General features: G+C 44.6%; 1 protein-coding gene across 3 annotated transcripts in view; it reads right to left on the bottom strand.

Annotated features, from left to right (window-relative positions):
* The window catches only part of LOC311228132 (E3 ubiquitin-protein ligase TRIM21-like), a 91,584-nt gene that overhangs the window by 43,660 nt on the left and 22,239 nt on the right, over window positions 1-25,685 (bottom strand). For all 3 annotated transcript variants that reach the window (XM_084314045.1, XM_084314047.1, XM_084314046.1), the window contains exons 5-13: window positions 24,041-24,145; window positions 22,587-22,682; window positions 13,390-13,623; window positions 12,480-12,627; window positions 7,891-7,938; window positions 7,746-7,772; window positions 7,577-7,641; window positions 804-914; window positions 420-538 (exon numbers count right to left, since the gene is read on the bottom strand). In XM_084314045.1, the coding sequence (XP_084170171.1) occupies window positions 420-538; window positions 804-914; window positions 7,577-7,641; window positions 7,746-7,772; window positions 7,891-7,938; window positions 12,480-12,627; window positions 13,390-13,623; window positions 22,587-22,682; window positions 24,041-24,145 (953 nt within the window). The remainder of the gene's footprint in view (window positions 1-419; window positions 539-803; window positions 915-7,576; window positions 7,642-7,745; window positions 7,773-7,890; window positions 7,939-12,479; window positions 12,628-13,389; window positions 13,624-22,586; window positions 22,683-24,040; window positions 24,146-25,685) is intronic.

The raw sequence follows: 25,685 nt of genomic DNA, 5'->3' as shown, positions 1-25,685 counted from the left end.
AAAACAGATACTCGCATAAAACGCTGAAAACAACCAACTGTACTAACGAAGCAACAAGAGTATTTTTAATGAGGCTATTATTATTTTTGCAACAAGATCGCCTACATAGAACATAAATAGCCTGTCTCAGACTGACTCACATGGTCCCGGGGTGTCAGACGGGAGCGCATGCAGCCTGGTCACAATCAGTCCAACCTTTTATAGTAAAGGTTACGAATCCCTGACCTAAACCATAACAACTACATGCCTAAGCCCTATCCTTAACCATAACCATAAGCTTAACCAATGACCCAAAAATACAAATTGGGAACAGGGCTTTTGTTCCATATTGGACAAGCCATCTCCAATCAACTGGTCTTTAGTCTGAAAAGCATCCCTGGTTTTAAGCCAAGTCCAAAACACACACAATAAAAACCTACTTGTCTCTCAGGCTGAGGAACCAGTATCCGTTGCTAGGGGTAACCTCGATCTTTCCCTTCCTGTTGATTGATTGGCTGGCCACGCCCAGATCCCAGTCTGTCTTCCCGCCCACCTCCACCTGTTACAGGAAATGCAGAAAATGTTATCGACACTGCATTCCTTCCTCGACACATAGAGACACACTACACCACCGACAGGTGCATGCTCACACACACACAGACACACAGGCACACACAGGCACACACACACACAGGCGCACACACAGGCACACACACACACACACACACACACACACACACACACACACACACACACACACACACACACACACACACACACACACACACACACACACACACACACACACACACACACACTCGTACCTCCCAGTAGTGTCTCCCAGAGCAGAAGGCTTCTCTTCCCAGAACACACACCACTCTGTCAAACCTCTCTGGGTTGTCTGGAAGGAGCTGGTGACGATCCCCACACTTCACCTAGAGAGAGAGAGGGGGGGGGAGAGAGAGAGAGAGCGACCATAAGAGGGAGAGAGAGAGAGAGAAGGGTATTCTCTTAGATCCTGAATTGCTAGTCCCACCTACTTTCGAGTTACTTTGTGAACCAGAGTGCAGATGCATCAGTCTGAGTCTTAGACAAGTGTTCGTTGCCTTGTTTAAGTCAGCTCACCCAGAACAGTCTTGCTTTCATATCGTACATCAGACAATGGACCTCATTCTCGAACATGTTTCGTAACTATCTTCGTAAAAAGTTTGTATGAACACATTTTATGAAAATCCTCCTCTGGATTCCTGAACGTGTGAAACGGTCTTCGTAAAATGATTGCAGCTGCGCTCCGCTGAATGAAGTACATCACTCACTCTTAAACTGGAAGCACGTTCTCTATACACCTTCATTTGCATACAGAAACGCCCTGCCAGCTTTTTATAAGGAGAGGCTAACCATTGCATCTGGTTCATGTTGACCCTTATGGGGGAAATATTCAACAGGTAGCAGGTAGCAGAAAGCAATTTGCGACCAGTCGTGTAACAGTAAAGTGCAATAGTAACATACAATGCACAGGTGATGAAACATCACCTCGGAATTAAATAATTATAATAATAATCAATATGACAATATTTGTATCATTAAAAATGACGGACCTATGAACAAATGTACTAAAAGAAGCCGTTCGAGAATGCCAAAAAAGTTCATAAATCGTGTTATGAAGAAATTTGTTGGTAACTTTCACGTAAGTCTGTTTGAGAATGAGTTTTGGACGTTGGATTACAACAATCCGACAACATCGTGGGCGATCTGCAGCTCCCCGAGGAGATCGCTCAGACACCGGGGAATTATCACGGTGTTGGCCGAACCCCCACCCCTGCCGTGAGCGTAAACAGAAGACGGGTACGCACAGAGGACTGCGTGCATTTTTCTAGCTAATGTGTGGGATCTGGAGGAAAGCTTCACAGAAAGCTGGTTAAAAAGCGGGATTCAAGACAGTGCTATTGAGCTACCAGGAAGCACTCTCTACAGGGCCGACAGAACAGCTGACGGCTCTGGAAAATCCAGCGGTGGAGGTTTGTGCATTTATGCAAACAAAACTTGGTGAAGTAACATCACCACCATTGTGTGTGAAGGTTTCGGTGTGGTATAGAAGAGTAGACCCCAAATGCAGGTAACACGAGCAGAGAGAGAAGAAGCTGAGACGACGGGATGAAGTGAACAGGCTTTTACTAGCAGTTGCAAACAAGGATACACGTTGTAACTGTTATAAACAAAAGCGAACTGCAAAACCCGAAAACAAACAATACTTCAGCGGAGCTGGAAATAATGTAGACTACAAGAGGAACGGACTCACTGGGAATACAAGTGACAAACAGTGAGTACGTGACCGAACACAACTGTGATAACAATACAAGGCAATTGCGCGACAATGAATGTGAGGAACGTTCAGCTCTATATACTGCCCGTGATTACTAACAAGTGCCAGCTGGTATAAGGCCAGGCATGGCCTAGGCTGAGGAACACAGGATAGTAAAACAAACTCACATCATTGATAAAAGCATGTGTAAAGGGAATATCTTTAAAGGAACACATATATAAAAAGATCAACCCTTAAGGAAACATATGTAAAGATGTTTAACACTATAAAGACATGTGAAAGGGGTGAACCTAAAAGGGACACATGTAAAGTTAAACACTTACAAAAAACATATGTAAAGGGAATGAACCTTTTAAAGGAACACATATATAAAAAGAACAACCCTTAAGGAAACATATGTAAAGATGTTTAACACTATAAAGACATGTGAAAAGGGGTGAACCTAAAAGGAATACATGTAAAGTTAAACACTTACAAAAACATATGTAAATGAGATTAACCTTTAAAAGGAAACATATGAAAAGATAAACCTTTTAAAAACACAAGCTAAAACGCACCACACAACATGAACAGATAAAACACAGCACCATTAACTCTTTCAGTGCCACGCCTGGTTTTCCGTTTTACCGCTTGAATGCCACCATCGGCGCCAATGTTAACGTTAATATCGCCTAATCTATGTTTTAAATTATGGCTATGTGTCTAATCTGCCCATCGCATTATCAAAGACTATTTTCCAGTCAGTGCTGTGAAGACAGATTGTTTTTTTATCGCGTCGTTTCCATTTCAGAGCAGTTAGAAAAGCCCCCGTTTTGATATAAAAAACAGCTCATTCTGGAGCATTCTATGAAAATCGTCTTTTAGTGGAATATTCCACAACGTTGATATTCGTCTGCCTTTTTATGAATCGTTTTCAAATAAACGCTAGATGATCAATATTATACGTGCACGCAAGCACATTACGGCCGCGCACTGATAATCGCTCCGTTGATTACCTCACGGAGTTTTACAGTGAAACCGAAAGAAGACATTTCACAAAACAGCTTATAACTTCATCAAACTTACTCCGATTATCCTACCACTGATAACATAGAGTCCTTACCTGACATCAGATGGTATCCAACTGGTATATTCCAATTCCTGATCACCATTCGAAAAAATCGATACGTGTATGGATAGACACAGTAGATCTCTATGATCCGCGGGGATCTGAGGCTCCAGAATGAACTCTGGTAACCCCGGCTGGATCAGTGAACTGGAAAATGTGGAGTACCGGATTTTTTTCCCCATTCATTTTCATTGAGTCCATTCCAAAATCACTTATGTCATCTGGGAGACGACAGGGGGCGCTTTTTTCCACAGTGATCGTCGGCGCCCCTCGGCTATACTCGGGTAGGCTCGGGTGATGCAATCATTTTTCAGATCGCAAAAAAAAAAATAAATAAAAAAAAAACGAGAAATCTCGTGAGTGGCTAGCAACCACCTATAAAAAAACACGAGAAATCTCGTGAGTGGCACTGAAAGAGTTAATAACATCCAGAATAAGGTCCAATATCTGGAGCTTCTGCGTTTGGCCACCAGAGGGCGGCAGAAAAGCACTGTTCACATTGTTCGGGCATGATCCCTGGCTGGGACCATGACAGTGTGAGTCACTGCTATGCTAATGTGGAATACCTTGTGATTAAATGCAGACCATTCTATCAACCCAGGGAATTTTCAGCTACCATTGTGCAGCATATACCTCCTGATGCTAATGCTAAGCTAGCAATGAAGGAACTTTATGCGGACATCAGCTTGCAGGAGATTTTAATCACTCCAACTTAAAGTCTGTTCTCCCAAAATGTCACCAGCATGTCTCTACTATGACTACTATAGGGCAGCGCATACAGTATGTGATCTCCTAATAAAAGTCATTAGAATAATATAAGCCTACTGTTCATTCATTATGCACGTAGGCTATACAGTACGTGCACCAGGGGCGGAGCTAGGGGGTGGCTACCTGGGCTCAAGCCCCGGATGTATTCTGAAAAGCCCTGAATCTATTTAAAAAAAATAGAAAAAAAATAGAAAAAAAATAAATAAAAAAAAGTGAGTTTTTTTTCTTTTTTTACAATTCATCATTGTTACATGAAAATATGTTTGCACCAGATTTAGCAGAAGCTAATTTCCATCTGTGGTCTATCCAGCTGCTAACTGTATTTGAGTGAGTTAAGTCTTGGTGTTATGGTAGACTCAGACCTAAGCTTTAAATCACAATCAACAAGTTGACAAAAACTTAATTCTTCCACCTTAGAAACATAGCTAAAGTACGGCCATTTATAAATCAAAAGGACGTTGAAAACCAGATCCATGCCTTTATCTCAAGCCAACTCGACTACTGTAATGCACTCCTTACCGGCCTCCCGAAAAAATACGATGATAACTATTTTATTGCAATGCACTATTGCATTATTTTATTCTATTTTACTAACTATTTTATTGCACTGCACTATTTTACTTTGTATCAGTGAATCATAGACGCCTGGCCATAAGAGCATTCGGAGCATCTCTGCTCTCCCACTATTGAACTTGGGGTAGCAAAGGTATGATCTTGCTCCACCACTTTTTGATTATATGAAAAATATGATATATCCCCCCCCAATATATAAATCTAACCATAACTACGTTATGGTTAACTGAGTTTTATAGTGAAAAGAGCAGCTTTATTGGTCAAGATTGAAGGCTCTATATTGCAGGAAATTGCACGTACAGGTTCATTAAATTCAAAAAAAATCTGTCGTGGAGGGGGTCGTGCCTGGCCCCCTCCAAACCACCCCTTGCCTGCCCAAAAAAACTAAAAAAGGGGGGGGCCCATCTGGGCTAAGCCCCGGATCTCCTACAATCCTAAATCCGCCCCTGACGTGCACGTTGCAAATCCGTCGCATAGCACTTCCGCGCTACCTGTTGAATACGGGGATCAGCACATGCAATGCTGACCCTTGTTTTGCACATGGCCCTTGCATTCTAATGAGCTGGAGGGGAGTGTCTGTATGCAAATTGAGTCTATGAGAACACGCTCCCGGGGGTTTGCAGCTGTGATCATTTGGCAAGTTAAGAGAACCTCTCCATGCATTGATGAATCTGCGGGTGACTGTCGTAGGCTTTCTCTTACGAACTTCCAAAGAGGTTGTTGTAAGAGAAAACTTAAGACAATGGGTCTCATTCCCGAAATTCTTTCAAAGAGTTATTCTGGAAGACTTATCTTGGAACCACTGAGACATAATCAATGACAAGTTCACTCTGAGTCCTAAACGTGCTGGTAATATGTCTTAAGTGGCTGAAACGGTCGCACAAATTATATGATCTGATATCTGCTTGGAGAATGGCATTCTGTCTTAAACTCGAAAGCGCGTTCCCGTTCAGGTCATTTGCATACAAAACAACGCCTCCAGAGCTCCTTATAAGGCAACTAGTGACGCAGCTGTGTGAAAATGGAATGGCGGAAGTGCTTTGCGATTGTTGCGAGCCGCGTGTTTCCGAAACCTAGCGTCAGTCAGTGCCAATCAGAGAGCGTCTCCGAGAAATGCGGCTAGGTTTCGTAATCATTCTTGCGCGCCATAAAAACTAGATTAGATTAATGTATTGGCATCATATACAGCTCACGGTACACCTGCCGCAGCGCGCGCACAGTACTGTATATGAATGAATGAATGAAATATAATATATATAGCCTACGGCGGGCGTAATGAATGAACGCAGTATGGCTTATTATTCCATAATTAAGCCTATAGGCTACTGTTCATTCGTAGGCGCACACAAGACTTGTTATGGAATATTAATGCAGTCTATTTCCACCGATTAGCTTTAGTTCTTATTTATTTATCCACTGTCATTTCAGTGTTGGTGTATAGGCTATATAGTGTATTTCAATCAATCAATCAATCAATCAAATTTATTTATAAAGCACATTTCACATGACGCGTGTCAACCAAAGTGCTGTACAGAGGGTAAATACACAAGATACATATAGACAACAATCACACTCCGTTTTATGGGAGGACACACAGGCAAATTAAATATAAGTTTAATTGATTAATGATATATTCGAAGGAATGCAGGTTTATAGCTACCCCCTGCAATGTACAGTAAATGACCAAGTATGGTTTTGTCAATATTCCAATGTACAGTTTTGCTTGTACGGTGTAAGTCTATCCCCCACCCACCCCTCCTACCCAACCTCCTCCAACAGTTTCTACGTCAAATGTACTCTCTTTTCTGGACTCTTTTTGTATCACAAACAGTACTGTATTTGCAAATCTGGTATGTCATAAATGTATAGATGTAGCAGTACTGTCTATCTGTGTCGTGTGTGTCATATATGTTATGATGAATTGAAAATGGGGGACCCTGATGTAAACAAGACGAAATTCTTTCTCTGGTCTGCATCCCCTTATGTAATTGAGCTGTACTGTACTGTACCCATTCTGCAATCTGTTAATAAAGTTTTCAATCAATCAATCAATCAATCAAACAAAGGTCTGTCCCAGTGTATACCAATCAATGGGATACATTGCATGTTGACCTGCATTCTTTCAAATGTATATAATTAATCATTAAAACAGATTTGTAACAAATAAGAAATACAAATTCCACAGAAGGCATTAAATAATAATTATTTTCAATCATTTCACAATAATTGCATAATTGTGTTTGAATATCTGAGTAATTAAAGTAATTATACATTTGTCCAAAATAGCTGGTTCAGATATGGTTAAGCAGCTGCCCTGTGATCAGATGAATCCATATTATTTATTTTTCCGACATCAAATGCGTAATTTCTTATCATACAAATATTGTCATATTTATTTTAATTAAGTAATTAATTCCAAGGAGGCCTGTAGCGTTGACATGAAGGAATCACTATGAGAACACAGTCTGTCAAGTTAATACAATTTTAAATTAGTCAATCAATCATCACGATCAAATCTGATTTGGGGCCGAAATCTGGCTAAGACGATTTTTTTTCCGTAAATTCGTTCGGGAATGAGACCCAGTGTTGTTGAATGAGGTCCATTGACTCCTATACCTTTGACCACAGGCCAGCATAGGGACATGATTCCTCAGCAATTACACAGTTCCTGTTGGATTTGGTCATCATTCAAAACATGCAACATGTTGATATATGTTTTGTTAACACTCACTGCAATATCACTTTCAGTTTGACTACTTCTGATCACATTGAACAGCTTATTATGAGCTTAAATCAATAATTGTATTCATAGAGAGGTGACTCACCTTCTTCAGGTCCTCTGATAGGATGAGCCTGGGGTGGGAGGAGCTTGAGTCCAGAGTCACATCCACTGCAGAGAGATAGACAGAGACAGAGACAGAGAGAAATACTTGTATCGTTGGAATATTTCCGTATCTGTACATGGACTGCCTTTGTATGAAATTGAAAACATACCTGCATAATCCTGTAACCTCTTCACCTCTGAAGAAAAAAATAAACATTTCATGAAAATAGAAAATCTCTCATACATATAAATGAGTATAAAGGTATGAATGAATGAATTATGATTATAAACGTTTAAATGGTGGGTGCTACTCACTGGGCTGGGTGCAGACTGGACTGTGTTCAACTACCGGAGTTGTAAAACCTGAAGAGGAACCACAAAACATGGATCAGAGGCTGAACACTGCTCTAATCTAACATAACATAATCTGGCAGAAGCTTTTATCCAAAGATCTTTATTCCGTGTGCCTACATGTTTAGTATGGATGACCTCACGTGGGAAGAGAACCCCACTCTGATTGATAGTGATAGGGCCTCTCAACCACCAAAAAGAGAATATTAAATATCAAGGTGATTCAACTACTATTTAGTTGATTCAAATCCTATTCAATTGATTCAACTCCTATTTAGTCGATTCAACTCCTATTTATTTGATTCAACTTCTATTTATTATTTTCACACCACCAACAAAGATCCATAGATATCCCTAGATACCAAGAACATGCAAATGGACCTTGTAGAAGTGGAGCAATCTTCCATTTACTTAGGTATGTATTTTTAGACGAATTTTCTGAATTTTCTGAAAATATGATCTTTACTCCCTGGTGCCAGCGTTATTGACCATTTTCACGATGTTTGCGGACCCATCGTGTATTCTATATTATAGCTATGGAGACAATAGTATGGCTCATTTGACAGGCACTATTTATAGTCCAACATGGACAAACCAGTTCATTTCTACATACTTTAGTGTGTGCGCTATTCAACTCTAAACATCGCCTGTTTAAAAATAATCCAGTCTAGTTTTCTAGATAGTGAGATATGACGTGTTATATGCATATGCGCAAATCATTCAGGTTGCTCACCTGAAACCTATATTATTTCCAAATCAAAGGTATATACCAATATAGATGTTTCTTCACAGAATCATCATGGGGGGGGGGGGGGGGGGGGTAGTTTTACGAAGCTGCGATTGTTACCAAAAGCATGTTTTAGGTTCGGTAAAATACGACGCTGTGATCAATACAAAAGCATGTTTTAGGTTCGGTAAAATAGACCTAAAAAGACCATACCTTAGTCAGAAGGTACTCCAAAATGAATAATCCCAGTAGTTCCATCGCGATCGCCATTAGTCGTATGCATTGGGCCTGGCTATAATACGCGAAACAATAGGTTTCAGGTGAGCAGATCGGCGACAGATAGCTGTGTGCTGATTCACTTTGAGGGGGAGGGGATTCCTGCAGCCGGAGGTACCTCAGTACTGAAAGACAACTGAGAGACCCAGTTCAAAAGGTAGGCGATACTGTCACCTGTCGGGATTCGATCGTCATTGCAATTATAACGTAGGCAGCAGTGCCAGGGAGACACAGGCAGGTCCGCACAAGTGTTTAGAATGGGGACATCAGAAAAAAGAAAAAGGATCTAAAACGAGAAAACTCGTTTTTGGCGCCCAACCGTTGGATTTGAAACACGAGAATTCTCGTGTTTTGCGCAGAAAGAGTTAAGAGGTTAATTAATTAAACTCCTATTTAGTTGATTCAACAACAAAAAGTTGAGGCAAAATATATAACTTGATCTTTTTTAATTGGCTTGTTGTTGAATCAACTTAAATGTAAACTTGGAATGTAATATTCACTATTGAAGGATATGGATATACGTTTTGATTATAACAGAATAAGTACATGTTAAACACCTTTAATTCAGGCGTGCCAACTGGTGTTTAGTTTAACAGCTCAGGCAAGGGATGTGTGTGTCTGGATTTTGTTTTATCTCCTACACAGGGTTATAGGCCTATTATGGGGGCAGGGCTGCAGAGATAAGGCATCCCCCCTGTTGGAGAGAGCAGGAGGGGAGGAGGATGCCTGAGCCGCACAGCCGGACAACCAGAGAGAGAGAATGAGACAGATAGATAGATATTAATTTTGTTTCTTTCCTTAGTCCTTTTTTACTTTATTTTTCCTCGTTTTTCATTCTGTTAGACCTCTGTTTATTGTAAATAAACGTCCTTTTGATATAAAATGGAGTCAGCACTTATAGTATGGGTATCTATACCCTGTACAAGGAAGAGATAAATAGAGTGTGCACTTCAGGGGCGACATTTTGGTATGGCAAGGTATGGCACTCGCCATACCTTGGCAAATTAATTTTTTTTTATTTATTTTTTATTATAATAATTAAAAAAAAAATTATGTTGATTTAGAATTTGAATGTCAACATTATGAACGAAGCTTCGAACTATTCGGTACAGCCCTAGCATGTTTTGATATTGTCTATTATCTCACTTTTACTAGGTGACTTTTACTACTAACTCAAATATGCCACAAAAAAAGGAAAATGGACATACAGACGTTTTTTAATCAAAGGGCAGCAGAGACAAGTGATACAGGGACACAGGCAGGGCCGCCTCAGGGGGGGTGCGAGCAGTGCGGTCGCACAGGGCCTCGCGGGAAGGGGGGCCTCGCAAAAAAAAAAAAAAATTTTTTTTTGCGCGGCCCCCCTTCCCGCGAGGCCCTTTTTCATCACAGACCTAAAATCTAGTTTTGCTTATATGCTTATATATTTCACATTAGACACGTTTGTAGAATGTGTCTGACTTGTTCCTGCCTCTGCGGCTCTGCAGACTGCAGTGTTCCGGTTTCTGCGGCTCTGCTGCTCTACAGATTTTAGAATAGTGTTTCCGGGCTCTTCCCGGACCCACGAGGTACAGGGATCTATTCAGCGCTATTCAGAGGAGCGAGTGGATGTCTTTTCAAAAGCAGCATGGATCAGAAGAAATTACACCGTGGGCCATAAGCTTGTTATCAATACCAAGTATGATGGTTATGCCAACTTTGCCAAGACGAAGAGGATGTTCGGCAGATGGACTGAAGATGCTAGTACTAGTAGCAATTTGCTAAGGGCAGGGACACGTAACTAGCGTTAGCTAATGCTAGCTAGCGTTAGCTGTTGCGCTAGCGTTTCATCTCCACGGAAAGTCTCCTTCCAACTTTACCATTGATACTGCGTTATGGTGAGTTCATGCAACCTATTCTATTCCCGCCGTTGAGCTCTCTCTCTCTCTCTCTCTCTCTCTCTCTCTCTCTCTCTCTCTCTCTCTCTCTCTCTCTCTCTCTTTCTGTCTTTCTCTCTCTCTCTCTAAAACTGCACACACACATACATGCCCTCTCTCTAACACACACACACACACACTGACACACAGACATGCTCTCTCTCTCTAACACACAAACACACATGCTCTCTCTCTCTCTCTCTCTCTCTCTCTCTCTCTCTCTCTCTCTCTCTCTCTCTCTCTCTCTCTCTCTCTTTCTCTTTCTAACACACAGACATGCTCTATCTATCTCTCTCTCTTCAATTCAAATGGGCTTTATTTCACATTCTTGTATTTCTCCCAGTAGGTATGGGAGTTTTGAGTTATTGTCCATGTTTTCAAAGTCTCTTTGGGTGTTTGCAATTTGTGGGAAGTATATGTCTCTGATGTCTTGGTATAGTGGGCAGGTTGTTAAGAAGTGGAGCTCTGTTTCCACCTCATCTTGTGTGCAGTGGGTGCATAGTCTGTCTTCGCTTGGGAGCCAGGTCTGCCTATGGCGGCCTTTCTCGATGGCTAGGCTGTGCTCGCTGTACCTAGTCAAGGATCTTCTTAGTTTTGGATCAGTCACAGTGCTCAGGTATTCTGCCACTGTATACTCTCTGTTTAGGGCCAAATAGCATTTCAATTGGCTCTGGTTTTGGGTTGTTTCTTTCCAATGTGTGTCTCTCTCTCTCTCTCTCTCTCTCTCTCTCTCTCTCTCTCTCTCTCTCTCTCTCTCTCTCTCTCTGGCCTTGCTCTGGTGGAGGGTCAGGGGCATTGCCGGCCTGCCGGGTCTGTGCAGCGATAACACTGTATATTGACTGTAGAACGGGAGCTCTCTCTCGCTCTCTCGCTCTCTCTCTTGCTATATGTTGACTGTATCATGCCCAGCCTCGGGCAGCGCTATTATTTAAGAATATGTTGACTGTATAAAAAAATATAAAAAAAAAAATATATATATATATATCTTTTTCTTTTCTTTTTTTTTACCTTTTAGGGGGGGGGGGGGGGGGGGGGCTCGCGTTTAAATCTCGCACAGGGCCTCGCATTTCTCCCAGGCGGCCCTGGACACAGGTAAGGTCTTACAATGGCTTAGTGATTATAACATTAATGCAGTTCAGCATTCAGTAACCCATACTTTTTGTGAACGTTTTTTTGATACTACATTCTGTTGAACACACACCTCAAAACCGTACCTAAGGAAAATTGGCTCAATTGCAAGAAAAATAATAGACAGTCATGATATTACATTCTGCATAAATTGTATGCAAAATATTGTGGTTGACACATTTCTATACAAAAAATGCTTGTGTAGTCCTGTGTCATACCTAAATGTCATATAAGTGAATTGTATAGAAACAACTCACCAAAAGTGACTATTGCGCAACTGATTTGACAAAAAAAATCCACCAAGGGGGGGAAAGCCCCCCCCCTCCCTAATTGCCATACCTTGGCTTTTACTGAAATGACGCCACTGGTGCACTTACAGTATGGATCTCTTTATCCCATAGAAGGAAGAGATGGATAGAGTGTGCACTTATAGAATGGATATCTTTATGCTGTAGAAGGAAGAGATAGATAGAGTGTGCACTTATATAATGGATCTCTTTGTTACTGACCTGTCTCAGCAATGGTCCTCAGCTCTTCCTGAAACCTATCCACCAGGGCAGCCAGTGACCTATAGATGGTGGCCGTTCCCAGGTCCGGGCTCACAGACACTCCAGTCCAGTCTCTGGTTGGTGGAGGAGTGGAGAGGGCGGGAAAACTCTGCAGGAGGGGATGGAGTGAAGACAGGAAGTTGAAGACAGGAAGTAGAAGACAGGAAGTTGAAGACATGCAGATACTTGGGGCGATATGTATTTGGTTTAGGCCTGAAATCATATTCTAAATAATATAGAGTAGTTGTGAAAAGGTTTGTTTGTTGTTTTGTTTGTTTAATTTCTCAGTGCTAACAGGCAGTTGAACACAACCTTCACAGCTAATAAGGTTCCACAAGGTATATATATATATATATATATATATATATATATATATATATATATATATATATATATATATATATATATATATATATATATATAAAATTATATATATAGTTAAAGTTAGAGGTTATATATGATTGCTAGTAACTGTCTAACTATGCATAACTGTTTCCACTAGAGGGCGCTATAGGCGGAGTCGCTAATGCTACCGCCAGGTAGAGGGTATTTAAGGAGATGTCTCCTCCCCCTCTATCTCTTCCCACCTGCCTCTCGCGGAGAGGAGAACTCATGTGCTGCTGTGTGCCAATGTAAATAATAAACCACGCCGATTAAAGGCTGAAGGGAGAAACCATGTCTCATGAACATATTATTGTCGCCCCATAGCCAGACTCTGTCAACATATATATATAAAAAAAAAAAAAAAAAGTGAAATGTCACGTTAACGGATCCCTGCATACATTTTAAAACATTAGTGCATGATGTTTTTTTACTGAAATATGGACTTTTGGAGGAGCAGCTCTTGGGCTGAAAAGACACAAACACAAACCTTGACACAGTGTAAATAATCCTCTGATTGGGCGAGCTCAGAGAGGGCGTGGCCTCTTCTTTTCAGCTCTGTGATCTCCAGCTCCATCTGTCGTATTATAGCGCCGGCCTGGTGCTCTGCAGCGCACCTATTCATCTCCATCACCTCCATCAGCTCCGCCTGGCTGCGCTCTATGGCTCCCAACAGCAGCGAGAACACACTCACACTGCCTGCTGTCTCACGCTCTACAGAGAGCTAGGGTAAGAGGGATATGGTAAGAGAGAGAGAGAGAGTGTGTGTGTGAGAATGATCTGTGGCACACACCAATGCCAACGAGAGAGACAGAGATGCCGTAGACATAAGTTCAAGTTTCAAGTTTCTTTATTAGTTGTCATACAGAAGTACAGAATACTTTTATACAAAATGCTTCTTTCTGTTACGCTCCAGAGACTAGACAAGGATAAGTATAAAATAAAATAAGTATAGCAAGTATAAAATAGAAGTCACGTACGTAGACACAAGTGTTCAGTATGTACATATGTACAATGTTCAATGCAGAGTAGAAGTAACCATAGTTACCATACAATATACTATACAATATATTATACTAATTACAATATACTATATAGTGCAAAGCAGAAATGGGATGAGGTACAATTTAGGTACAATTTAGAGTAAGGTGTACTGAGGTATGGGTTGTAGTGCAAATTCTTTGCCAATAAATATAAAGTGTGTTTAGCTGTTCTAAAGTGTGTAGCGTGGGTGCTGCAGTGAGCACAGGCGGAACCACGTGTGACACATCACCCCGTGGCACACACCCACACACCCCTGCTAACCCACCGAAGGGCGGGACGCAGGGGAGGTCCCAGACCTCAGAACCGCCTGGGAGACGGAACCCCCAGTCATGTCCATGAGGTAAAACCTAACGAAGGGACCCGGGGAGGACCAGGAGGCCGCAGCACAGATGTCCTCTACCGAGGCCCCCCCCTAACAAGGCGGCAGCGGCCGCCACCCCACGAGTGGAGTGCGCCCTGACACCCCCAGGGGGGGCCAGCCCAGCCAACGTGTAGCAAAGGGCAATGCCCTCGCACAACCAATGTGACAGGCGCTGTTTGGACAGTGCCTTACCAGCGCGAGAGCCACCGTAACAAACAAAGAGCTGATCGGTAGCCCTGAGGTCCTGAGTCCGGCTGAGGTAAACCCCCAAAGCCCGGACTGGACACGACAGGTGAAGGCTCGCCTCTAACTCACCAGCGTGAGGAGGCGGATGAAACGACTGAACCACAATATCCCTGGAGCGAAAAGAGCTCCGGATATTTTTTGGCATGAAGACTGGATTAGGCCTCAGAGTCGCACCGCTATTGACACGAATAGACAAGCACTCAGGCCGCACCGAGAGAGCACAAAGCTCACCCACGCGCTTAGCGGAGGTGATGGCCAGCAGGAATGCAGTCTTGAAAGACAGCCGTTCCAAAGACGCCTGCTCAAGAGGCTCAAACGGGGCCTCAGACAACCGGCCGAGGACCAGTTGGAGGTCCCAACTCGGAGACAGAGAACATTCCACCGGCTTAAGGCGCCGAGCGCCAAGCAGGAAACGCTTCACAAGAGCGTGGCTGAACAACGTAACGCCCTCAAACCCCACATGACAAGAGGATATACCCTCACCGTCGAAGCCGTCAGTCTATCCAAAATAGACTGAAGGAAGGAAAGGACAGCGTCCAGGGGGCAGGACACTGGGTCCAAGCCCCCCATTCTACACCACTCTTGGAAAATATGCCACCTACCCGCGTAAACCGCGATAGTGGAGGGAGCATGCGCGTCCCGGATGGTGTCGACCACAGAAGGGTCCATCCCCTCCAGACTCACCCTTTCAACAGCCAAACCATCAGCGGCTGGCCCAGCACAGGGAACTGCCACAGAGACCCGTGCGCCTGAGAGAGGGCCCGCGACGACCAAGGAACAGGCCACGGCGGGGCTATCAAGAGCTGGATCAGGACCGGGAACCACACAGCTGTGCCCCGGTCTGGCGTGATCAGGATCAAGGTCCTGCGCTCCCAACGTATCCGCACCAACAACTGATGTATGGGGGGAAAAACGTACAGAATCCCAGGCGGCCACGGAATCGGTCCCAGACCTGCCCGACTATGTCCGGACGTAATCCCCACTCGTCAGGGTGAGGACCGCCCCGCGACATCACACCTGCACCCACATTCACCCTGCCGGGGATGTGGAGAGCCCTCAGGCTGCGCAGATGGAGAACGCCCATAGCCAGCCGACCGCCGCCCAGTGCAGACGGGGGGAGCGTACTCCTCCCTGTTTGTCGATATACGACGCTGACGTCGTGTTGTCCGTCCAGATCAAAACACTGTTTGAGGACCAGAAGGACTGCCTTCAATTCCAACACATTGAATGTAGCGCAGACCGGGCAGCATGGTCTTGCCAGCTGCCCCCTACTGCGTTGGCCCGACGCCTCCCCCCCCCAGTGAGGGAGGCGTCAGTGAAGACCGTGATGTGTGACAGCCTGCTGCCCATGGGGACCCCCCTGGTGAGGGCCCCAGGCCCTCCCCAGAGAGCGAGGTCCCCCAGTACTGACATGGGAACCTTAGCCGCTTCCACTTGCCTCTCACCAGGTCTATTTCCATACCGGAAGACCACCTCTGTATCCTCCTCATGAGGTGAAGAGGAGGCCAAGAGGGACCACGGAATGAGCAGATGCCATCATACCGAGCAGGTGCATCACGGACAGCGCCGTAACGTCCTAGGACGGAACCTCCCGAGCGTGTCGATAACATGCTCTGAGAGGGATGCCCATATAGACCTTGAGCTTAGAATAAGCACAAGTACTCCACCCGTTGACTGGGAAGAGGAGTACTCTACTTCCAGTCTACAGCAAACCCCAGGCTGGTGAGGAATTCCACCACCTGCCTGGTATGAGACCTGATGATCTACCTTGACCGCCAAGGACCAGAACGTCGTCCAGGGCAGAATACACTTCGTAACCCCTGACGACGCAGAGGCCCCAGTGCGGTCTCCACGCACTTGGTGAAGATGCGGGGAGCCAGAGAATAGCCGAACGGCAGCCTCTGGTACTCATACGCTAAACCCTGCAAAGGAAGCGTAGGTAAGCCCTAGGATGGAAGATCGGGGATGCGAATACGCATCCTACAGGTCTATGGAGGAGAACCCCCAGCAGTGTTCAACAGGTGGGAGATGGTCCAAAATGCTGAACCTTCCATGGGACAGGTCCAGCATGGGTTGACACCCCCCCTCCCGATTTCTCGGGCACCAAAGAATACCGGGAGGAAACGCCACGCATCGCGTCCTCTTTGGGACCACGACGATGGCTTGCTTCACCCACAGAGATTGGATCTCATTGGCCAGAGCTGTCACTGCTGGTGACCCTGACAATAGGGTCTGTACCAAACCTGAAAACGGGTGGGGTTGTGTACACACAAGTCCCCGCCTCAGCGTTCTCTCATCCACCTCGACATATGGTACTAGTGTAGCCATATGTGATGATACTCCCAAAACGCACCCGCCGCCATTTGGCGCTGGTCCGCTAGGAACTGTAGATAGGTGGCCCGGTCCCGCCCGCTCTGCGTAGCCAACCCTGGACCCGCTAACCGTGCGAGCAGAGCGTTCCGTGGAGTCGGGACATCGGACCCTGACACTACCCACGAGGCAATCGCACCCAAGGGGGGACCCCGACAGAAAGGGCCGGTTTGATACGGGGGAAGCTGACATCATACTAGGTGACAAAAGCTCCCCCACTGAACACCCCTCTAGCATGGACAGCTGAGGAGTTGTTCTACAGCTGGACATGCAAGGTGTGAGGCCCCCACACTGCCAGATAGGGTGGGTTCCTACACACCGTAGCCCTGCAGTGATATTACTACCACCGGGAGTGGAAGGCACTAACGTGATACCCGGCCTGGCGAAGGCAAGGTCGGGGGAACCCGCACTGTTTGCCTCAGGAGGTCTCGAGCCCCCCTGCTGACAACCTTTGTAGTTGACAGACGTAACACCAGGCTCCAAACACAGACGCAGAACGTGTGGCGTGGGAGCCGCTTGACAGCACAACAGACCCAGTCTCAGCCATCAACTGGGTGTCAGCCCCTGTCCCCATGAGAAGCGAAACGTGGGGCCGCTTGCGCTTCATTGAAGACACGCGACCCGCAACCAAAGAAAACAAATCAGAGCCCTTATCCCACTGGTGTTGGGGGGGGGGGAGTGACCGGAGAGCGAGCTGCACACAGCTAGACGGCAACGTTTTTTTAGGGCGTGCTCATCTAATGTAGCCGATCCCTCGGCCGCCAAGGCTGTCCGCCTTGCGGTCACCTGTTGACATTGTGCCCAGGGTACCTCAGGCGGGGGAAACATGGCCGCTGGTTGAGGGCCTCGCCACAGCCGCTGGCGAGGCCGTGCTCTCACCTCTGGCTGCGCGGTGTGAGGCGGTGTGGGGCCTAGGTCAAATACCGCCCACGCTCCTGCGGAAGACCAAAGTCCCTCTGCGGAGAGGGGAGCCCTGAGGAGGGAAAAAAACGTCTCACCCCCTCAAAGGGAGACTAATCCAACCAAGATGTCTGTAAACAAGCGTTGACAGCATCCTAGCCCTCCCTGCGGTTATAGCTTGCGGCTAGGTCAAAGCTAATAACGTCAAAACCTCGCGCGATGTTTCGATGTCAGCTGGCCTTCAAGGCCCCGCCACCCGACACCATTTTTGACAGAAAAAACAGCAATTCGAACAAAGTTACTAATTGCTGCTAATTCTATACCGTGGCGGTATAGGCTTAACAGCCCACCAGCCACCTGCCGGGCCGACTCACCTCATGGCGTCGGCCGGGCGGGGCACTGTTCCAACATGCCAGAGGCAAAGGACTGATGCCACCTGCTTCACAAGCACAGAGCACCAGTGGTGGTTGCAACCAGCAACCTCCACTGTGGTGTGCACCCATGAAGGGGTTAATGAATAAATGAATTAAAACTCCACCAACACACTGCAGAATGGGCTAGCCCATACACACAACGTTAAGGGGATGCAGACCAGAAAAACACCAGTCCGGCACACCATTCATAAATTCACAAAAAGCACACCAGCCCTAGGCCTCAGCCCATTCACCCATGAAAAAGGTAAACAAGCCCCCGTCAACACTCCCAACAGTAGACACTGATTGACCGTCAGCATGAATGGTTAAGAGGAGGGAAGACCTTTTTTAAAAAGACAGCCCTCAGCGGGGAATCAAACAGAACAGTAACCCAGCATCGTAGCATAGCGTTAGCCGCGCACACCAGGATAACCGGGAAAACGACAACGTTTACCCAGATATCCTGCCCCTTGCGCCAATACACAACTCGGTTGTCTGACGGGACAACGAGCAGCATCACTAACGCCAGCATTGTTATGCCTAGTGGCGCAGACCCTACCTGGGCGCGACCTAGCCACGACAGCTAGCTGCCGTGCGACGTCCCTCGATCCGCTGTCTGAAGATGAGATAACCCCAGGACAGGGCCGGCGCGCCGTTGGAACGTGCCGAGAAGATTCCAGGGGCTGGAAAATCTCCGGCGAAAACCCAACATGGAAGGGCGAGTGTGACCATGTCCGGTGTCTTATAGGGGACACTAGGGGCGGGGCCTGGTCAAGTGCATGGGTGCATTGTTTTCGTTAATGAAGTACAGTAGGTACTGGAGATGAGGTATATCTCAGTATGGCGAAGAGCGAGACGCAAGGCCAGTACGAATATATAACGTATTGTGTGATTCCATTCTCGAGTTACAAGACGAAACATCTGGCGAGCGTCATTTGACAAGCCGTTCGGACGAGTGACCACGTCCGGTTGTGAACGGTCCCTGAACTGACCAGTCACTGCTGATGGTGAAAATGATTGACCACCATTGTAGCCAAGGAGCGTCTGCTCCGAAACCGATCTCAGATGGGCGTGGCGTGGACAGTGGGGGAAGGTGACACAAGAAGACGAAGAAGTCCTTTGTTTTGACTAGAGCCTCGAAATGAATGGCAGCGGACAGCCATTTTGGATAATCATGCCACATTTTTACCGGTACACACATTACAAAAACCTTTGTAAAACAATCATTTTCCATGGGATTTTTATAAACTGGACCTGTACTACATAAGACTTCAGGCTATGAGACCATTATGTTTTCCAGCTCCTACCTCTCAGCTGGAACTTAAAAACAGGCATCTGGCAACCAGTAAAAAGAAATGTGAGTACACAAAACTTTTACTTCAGCGTGTTCAAACCTGTAATTCTTCATTATTGTGTAAGAAACTTCAGAATGTTAGCTTTCAAAAGAGACCAGACTCGTGCATGTGCTATAAGTATAAAGTATAATAAATCACAAATAACTTATGCAATCGTAATTATTTTTTTTAATAAAAAACTAGCAACATTTTTTACCAATCCTTTCTTAGCATGCAACGGCCCACATTTGGGCCCTCTTGAGGACGATTTTCCCACCGGCACTTTGGCGACCTCTAGCGTGTGCATATATTTGAATACAATATATATATCGAATTAAAGCCCTATTTGTTGCCTGTCGATAGCCATTTCAGATGACAAAATCCGTTCAGCGGTTCTCGAGTTACGTGCCGATATGTGAGGCGAGCGCCGAAGTACACGGCAGACTTTTAATTTGTTCAAATACCACTCCCGACTCTCAAGCCTCTTCCTCCATCAATCATTTGGCGATCTCAAATATTATTGGACAGGGTTGTAACCAATGAGTAGGGCTTTCCAATGGTACCCCACGTGGGAATGATCCAATCAGGAATCTAGGTGAAAAGTCACAAGCCAAAACAGGAAGAGAATTCTCAGTCGAATGCATGAGAAAATCGTTTTCTGAGCTATCTCACCTTTTACCAAAACCGCTTCTAATCACTCAATTCTAGTGGTGCAGTGATGATTTCATAAGTGGTTGTACTGTGTTTTAATGACGTCACGTGCACGTACGCTAAATGTTCCCTCACGTGCGCACAGAACAGCTCCGACCAGCATTATGATTAGAATGATTATTATGCATAAATAGTAGGAAACATGTTTGTGTAGGAAATTACTAGTTTTAGTTTAGTTTTTGTAAATATTGTCTTGAAATAGAGAGAGAGAGAGAGAGAGAGAGAGAGAGAGTAATTTAGGACCTGCTCAGAGGTCATCATTCGGCACGCATGCGATGCATGAATGCGATTCGTATCTGCGATTAACCCATCCCGTCGTCCTTCCCCCCCAAGGGCAGCCGGGAGCAGACAGGCGTCAACGTGAGCCGCGCCAGGGGACCAATCCAAGTGCTCCTGTCCGTCTTCATCAAGGACGCCACAGCGTTAGGGATCTATTGTTGTTGTGCATGTTTTTCCATTGGGTTTATCTTATCGGGGGGGGAACCCTTGCGAGCACGGGGAGAACATGCAAACTCCACACAGAAAGGCCTGGGAGATACCCCACCTGGGTAACTGGCATCATGGAAACCTGGTCCCCAAGCGGGAATCGAACCCTGGACCTTCTTGCTGTGAGGCGACAGTGTTAACCACTACACCACCGTGCCGCCATAAGTCACCATGAGTGAGTGAGTGAGTGAGTGAGTGAGTGAGTGAGTGAGTGAGTGAGTGAGTGAGTGAGTGAGTGAGTGAGTGAGTGAGTGAGTGAGTGAGTGAGTGAATAGAGAAGCTGAAAAAGGTAGTAGGATGTAGCATTCAATATATAAAGAAACTATATTGTCAACAGTATGGTTGAAAAACAAACAATGTTTTAAATGTAATTGTAGATACATTGTAGTTACAATTTCTTTAATTGAATTAACTTAAACTAGAAAAGTAAATACAAACTAAATTAACAATGTAACTTACAGTTTACAAAAGGACAGTTTCCTTCTGAAGCACAACTTAAAAGAAAACTCCAACATTTTGGGAAATTAGCTTATTTGGCATCTACCCTGGAGTTAGACAAGAAGATACATACCCTTTTTCTTCTCTGTGCATGCAGTAGGAGTAGGAAGATGCACACCGTTAGCCTAGCTTAGCGTCAATCACTGGAAGTAGGTTCCTCCATTAGCCTAGTTCCCAGTGTCTTCCTACTCCTACTGCATGCACAGAGAAGAAAAAGGTATGTATCTTCTTGTCTAACTCCAGGGTAGATGGCAAATAAGCTAATTTCCCAAAATGTTGGAGTTTTCCTTTAAGAAATGTTTCATCCTTCCAGTCGGGACCATTTGTCACATAGTGAGAGGTTCCACGGCTCGAGCAAACCCCCACCAATTGGTACAGGGCTCGTATTTTGGTTTTGGTCTTCTCGTTATTTGTTATGCTATTGTTATGCTATTGTTATGCAAAGACAAGTAGCCAGGTGAGTACCGGTACTTGGTGCACGGCACGACGAGTCGAGTGAAAATTGTGAACGCATTTTTGCGTGCATGTGCGTGCATGTGCGTGCGCATGCTTCTCCTCAGAAAGGTGGTGGAACGGCGTGGTACCGCGTGACATGAGCACTGCACCCCTGCTCATTTCTGAACGGATTCTATGAAATTTGGACATGTACTACACAATACTTCAGGCTATGGACCCAGCGTGTCTTCTCAGCCATACCAATTTTTGGGGAAATACTACTTCTGGACTACTAACTACTACAGAAAAACGTGAGTACCAAGTTTTACTACAACTCAAGTTCAGACCTATGTTACTCTATTTCGTTAGCACTAAAAGTCCATTTTCTTTATTGTATTTACAGGATGGGAGTGGCGTGTAATGGTTTAAAAATATGAGCACAGGAGAGTGTGTGTTATATGTTGGAGAAAACTTTGACTCAAGATGACGATATCGTAATACATTTAACTAACTGAGAAACAGATCCAATCTCTTCTTTCTTCTCTACAAAACCTGGGTGGTTGAACGATCTAATCGTTTGAAACATCAATAGTTAGTTACAAAATTAATGTACCGGTAAGTCACATATTTTACATAAACATAAATGAATGTGTGTGTATGTGCATGCATAATATCTGTAAGATTGATATATACAGGTGCTTACATGTAAAATGACATAACACGTGTGTGTGTGTGTGTATGTCTTAATGTGTGCATGTATGTATGTTTATGTGTGCGTGTGTTTGTTTGTGTGTGTGTGTGTGTGTGTGTGTGTGTACATGGATATTACTGTGTGTGTGTATATTACTGTGTGTGTGCATGCATGTGTGCGTGTGTGTGAGACACCTACCTGTTGGTCAGTGAGGGTCGTTCTGATCTCTTCTATCTTCCTGACTCTCTGATTAATCATCTCCTGGATCTCCTGCTCTGATACACTCAACTGGTCCTGCACACACACACACACACACACACACACACACACACACACACACACACACACACACACACACACACACACACACACACACACACACATAAATACGCATGCACACACACACACACACACACACATAAATACGCATGCACACACACACACACACACACACACACACACACACACACAAAGACACACACATAAATACCCCCACACACACACACAAACACAAACAAACAGAGAAATCCAAATGTGCTCTCACACACACACACACACACACACACACACACACACACACACACACACACACACACACACACACACACACACACACACACACACACACACACACGCACATATTAAGACATACACACACATATACAGATCATATTATTCATGCTTCCTCTCTGGACAGTTAAAGAGAGAGAGAGACAGAGTTTTGTGAGACAGAATCCTCTGTTTGTTTTACAGACTTTACACACACCACACATAAATGCATACACATAGGCACATATTTATTTTAATTAATTGTAAATTAGGGTAACTGATGAATGGATGAATGAATGAACATACTGTAAATATACAAGCACATATACACACACACATGCATACATCACACACACATGAACGCAAGCATGTGCATACTGGGGCTGTCAATATTAACGCGTTCATTTTAACGCTATGCTTGCTAATTACGTTAACGTTAGGTAGCTGTGTTGTTAACAGAGATTGTCAGAAGGAGACGTCTACAGAGAAAGATATTGTTACAGAGAAAAGGTTTATTCACAAAAACTATCGATCGACAGCCCAAGTGCACACATCACACACACACATGAACACGGAGCACGGCTGTCTTAAATACTTCGAAGCTTCGAAGCTTCGTTCGATGGGCATGGGCTTCGAATATTAAAATAAAATTCGATTATGTAAGAAAATATATATATAATGAATATTTATTTTTTATTTTTTATTTATTTTTTGCAAAATCAACTCTGCCTCTCTTTGTTAATTGCAACAAGCAATGCTGTTTGTTATTTAAGATGAGGTCGGACTCGGCACTGACAGATTTGTGTTCATTGTGCTGGTTTTATAAAGCCTCAAATGACGGCTTACAATATTTCATGGAAGCAAAGTGTTTAGTTTGTCTAAGATTTTAAAAGGTTTAAACTTTACAGCACTGAAAAAGTTGAACAAAGTGCTGTACAAGTCCCACAACAACAATTTTTTTTAATGTATAATAATAAAAAATTCAATATATATTATTTTATTTTATTTTTTTATTTCGAAGCTTCGAATTAAAATCGAATCTCGGCCCCCAAGATTATTCCAAAAGAATATCGAAGGTCAGCCGTGCATACACAAGCATGTACCTTGTTCTTCAACCATTCGTCCTCTATGGACACGGTGCTGTGGTCCTGGTGGTCCAGAGTCGCACACTCTGGACAGATACACACACCGTCCGTCCTGCAGTACACCTGCAATCACACCAAGCTATGTACAAATCAGTTTGTCTTGTGTACACACACACACAAGTCAAGTCAAGTCAAGTCAGTTTTATTTGTATAGCACATTTCCAGGCAGCGGCAGCTGACACCAAAGTGCTTCACAAGCAAGTTGATAAAAACAAATTAGTGTGAGGCAAGGTATAAGATTAAAAGAAAGAAAAAAAACATAGCAAAGCAATGAAAGCAACAAAAACAAACAGTATGGTGCAAGATATAGGATTAAAAACATAATAAAGCAATGAAAGTAATAAAAACTGGTAGGACACAGTAAAACAAAGAGGATAAAAGGGCCAGGGGTCTAGTGGTGGTTTAGTAGGGGGGAAGGCCAAGGAGAACAGGTAGGTTTTCAAGAGTGATTTAAAAGCCTGTACGGTCTGGGCAGTCCGTACACTGAGGGGGAGGCTGTTCCATATATATATAGCTATATAAGCTATACTGTAAATGTTTGACTCTATAGGGGTACATTTTACACCAGATGGTTCACATTAAGATAAGATAAGATAAGATCATTCTCTATTGGTACAGAAATGTGTTTTGTGTCAGAACACAATACTCTGTTACAAAAAAGAAAAACACAGTATTACATGTTACAGCAGAGACAGACATACAGACAAGACATCAGAGAAACAATGTGATTAACCACTACCTTCCCTCCCAACCAACGTTATCTAGTCCTCGACCTGGCATATCGTGCAGCGAAGGGAACGGCTCCCGCCTACCTCCGGTCAATGGTCTTAAACTACACACCCTCAAGACCCCTCCACTCTACATCCTCTGGCCGCCTCAGACCCACTCCTATCCAAGCTCCAGGAGGGTCATCAAAGAGAAGACGCATATTCTCGGTCCTCGCTCCACAATGATGGAACGAACTTCCCACCACAGTTAGGACAGCCGAAACCGGATCAGTCTTTCGCAGTCGATTAAAAACACACTTCTTCAATCAATATCTGAAATTAATTAAAAAAAAACAAACACTAACCTTCTTACTGTCTTATACCATCATGTACTCTACCTACCAGTCGCGGACTGGGACCATAATTCCTACCGGGAATTTGACTCAGGCAGGCCAGGCCAGGCCAGGCCCATACCCCCCCCCCCCCCCCCCCCCCCCCCCCCCCCCCCCCTGGGGAAAAACTGCGTTTTGTATCTCTTTTTTTATTTAACCTTTATTTAACCAGGAAGTCCCATTGAGATACAAGATCTCTTTTGCAAGGGAGACCTAGCCAAGATGACAGCAATAACTGCAACCTTCAGCACCATGGACAGCTGTCACAAAACGCTCCCCGGGCTGCATTTTTCGCCGATCATCCAATACATTGTTGGAAAGTTTAATTTGCCGCCTTTCGAACATCACCACACTCAACCTATTGTGTGATTCGGGTCTCGAGTTACAAGACGAAATATCCGGCAAGTGTCACTTGACAAGCCATTCCGACGAGTGACCACGTCCGGTAGTAAACGGTCCTGAACTGACCGGTCACTGCTGATGGCGAAAATGATTGATCACCGT

This window comes from Notolepis coatsorum, assembly GCF_963971535.1.
Source record: "Notolepis coatsorum genome assembly, chromosome: 1".
Classification (NCBI taxonomy): Eukaryota; Metazoa; Chordata; class Actinopteri; order Aulopiformes; family Paralepididae; genus Notolepis; species Notolepis coatsorum.
This window is presented reverse-complemented; position numbering and strand designations above follow the sequence as displayed.